Genomic DNA, 1,014 nt, shown 5'->3' with positions numbered 1-1,014 from the left:
GGAGCAAGCGTCTGGTGTGTCTGAGGAAGTCACAGAAAAGACTCAGCTGTTAGACGACCTCATGTGCGCGTGCGACGATGCCAAGGAGGACGAAATTCGACGCCTCGAGGAATCGAAAAAGTCGCAAGACCATGATGATCGACTGGGGGTTGTGGTCCGCGACGATGCAATGCGGTCCATGGGAAAACGAAAGATCGACGGCGACGACCATTCAGGCACCAGTGGTGGCGGAAAAGTCATCAAATTGATGGCATTGATGCACGACCAAATCCAATCTGAACTTGATTTTCAAAAAGAAAAGTTCGATGCTGAACTCGTGGAACGCCGCAAAGACCGAGAATTGGTCGCTGAGCAGTTTCGTCAGCAGCAGGAAACGATGGCCAAGTTGCTAGATATGTTGATTAAGAAATCTTAATGCACTTGATTAGAATGGAAAATTGAACTGGTTTAGATTTCAACTACTTCTAGCGTGTCCAAATACTGCTTAAGAGTTGGGGGTGCCAAGTCGAAGTAGTGGCTGATTTGATTCCCCCCAAAATGGCAGCAGTGGCAGTTCGTCAGAAGCATGGCAACTGAGACGATTTTGGCCACGGGCGAGAGGCGGATCTTCGACAGCATCTTAAAGGTTATGAAGGACCATAACGTCTTCATCACCTTAAAATTCCACTCGACGGATTGCCGAACGTTGCTCATCCACTTGTTGAATTCGCGCTTTGCGTCACAAAGGTCATTTCCCTTGTACCCCGAGAGGAGGTATTCAGCAATACCATATGCAGGATCCCCGTAAATATACCTGCCGTCGAAGATCGTCGCGTGCCGACTCAAGAATTGGAGGAGTTGGCTGTGCCGCAACATCGTGATGTCGTGCCGACGCCCTTCCACCGGTCCGAAAAAGTGCGCACAGATTCCGTCGGGGCACGTGACGGCCTGATAATTCAGACAATGGATGCGCTTGTGGCCACTGTAAACGAGTTTTTGCAGGTCTTCTCCGTTGTTGGTGCTTTTGATTCGGCA

At 49.8% G+C, this 1,014-nt stretch overlaps 2 protein-coding genes across 2 annotated transcripts; one reads left to right on the top strand and one right to left on the bottom strand.

Annotated features, from left to right (window-relative positions):
- Nucleotides 1-61: 61 nt before the first annotated feature.
- On the top strand, nt 62-415 carry H310_04123 (hypothetical protein; the record flags this gene model as incomplete). Its single annotated transcript, XM_008868311.1, has 1 exon — nt 62-415. One exon carries the CDS (start codon nt 62-64, stop codon nt 413-415), a length of 354 nt encoding a protein of 117 aa, XP_008866533.1.
- Nucleotides 416-447: 32 nt separating this feature from the next.
- On the bottom strand, nt 448-855 carry H310_04122 (hypothetical protein; the record flags this gene model as incomplete). The annotated part of the gene is made up of 1 exon (XM_008868310.1): nt 448-855. One exon carries the CDS (start codon nt 853-855, stop codon nt 448-450), a length of 408 nt encoding a protein of 135 aa, XP_008866532.1.
- Between the last annotated feature and the right edge of the window lie 159 nt (nt 856-1,014).

Source organism: Aphanomyces invadans (assembly GCF_000520115.1).
Source record: "Aphanomyces invadans strain NJM9701 unplaced genomic scaffold supercont1.6, whole genome shotgun sequence".
NCBI lineage: Eukaryota > Oomycota > Saprolegniomycetes > Saprolegniales > Verrucalvaceae > Aphanomyces > Aphanomyces invadans.
Note: the sequence above shows the minus strand (reverse complement) of the source record. Positions and strands in the feature narration are given on the sequence as shown.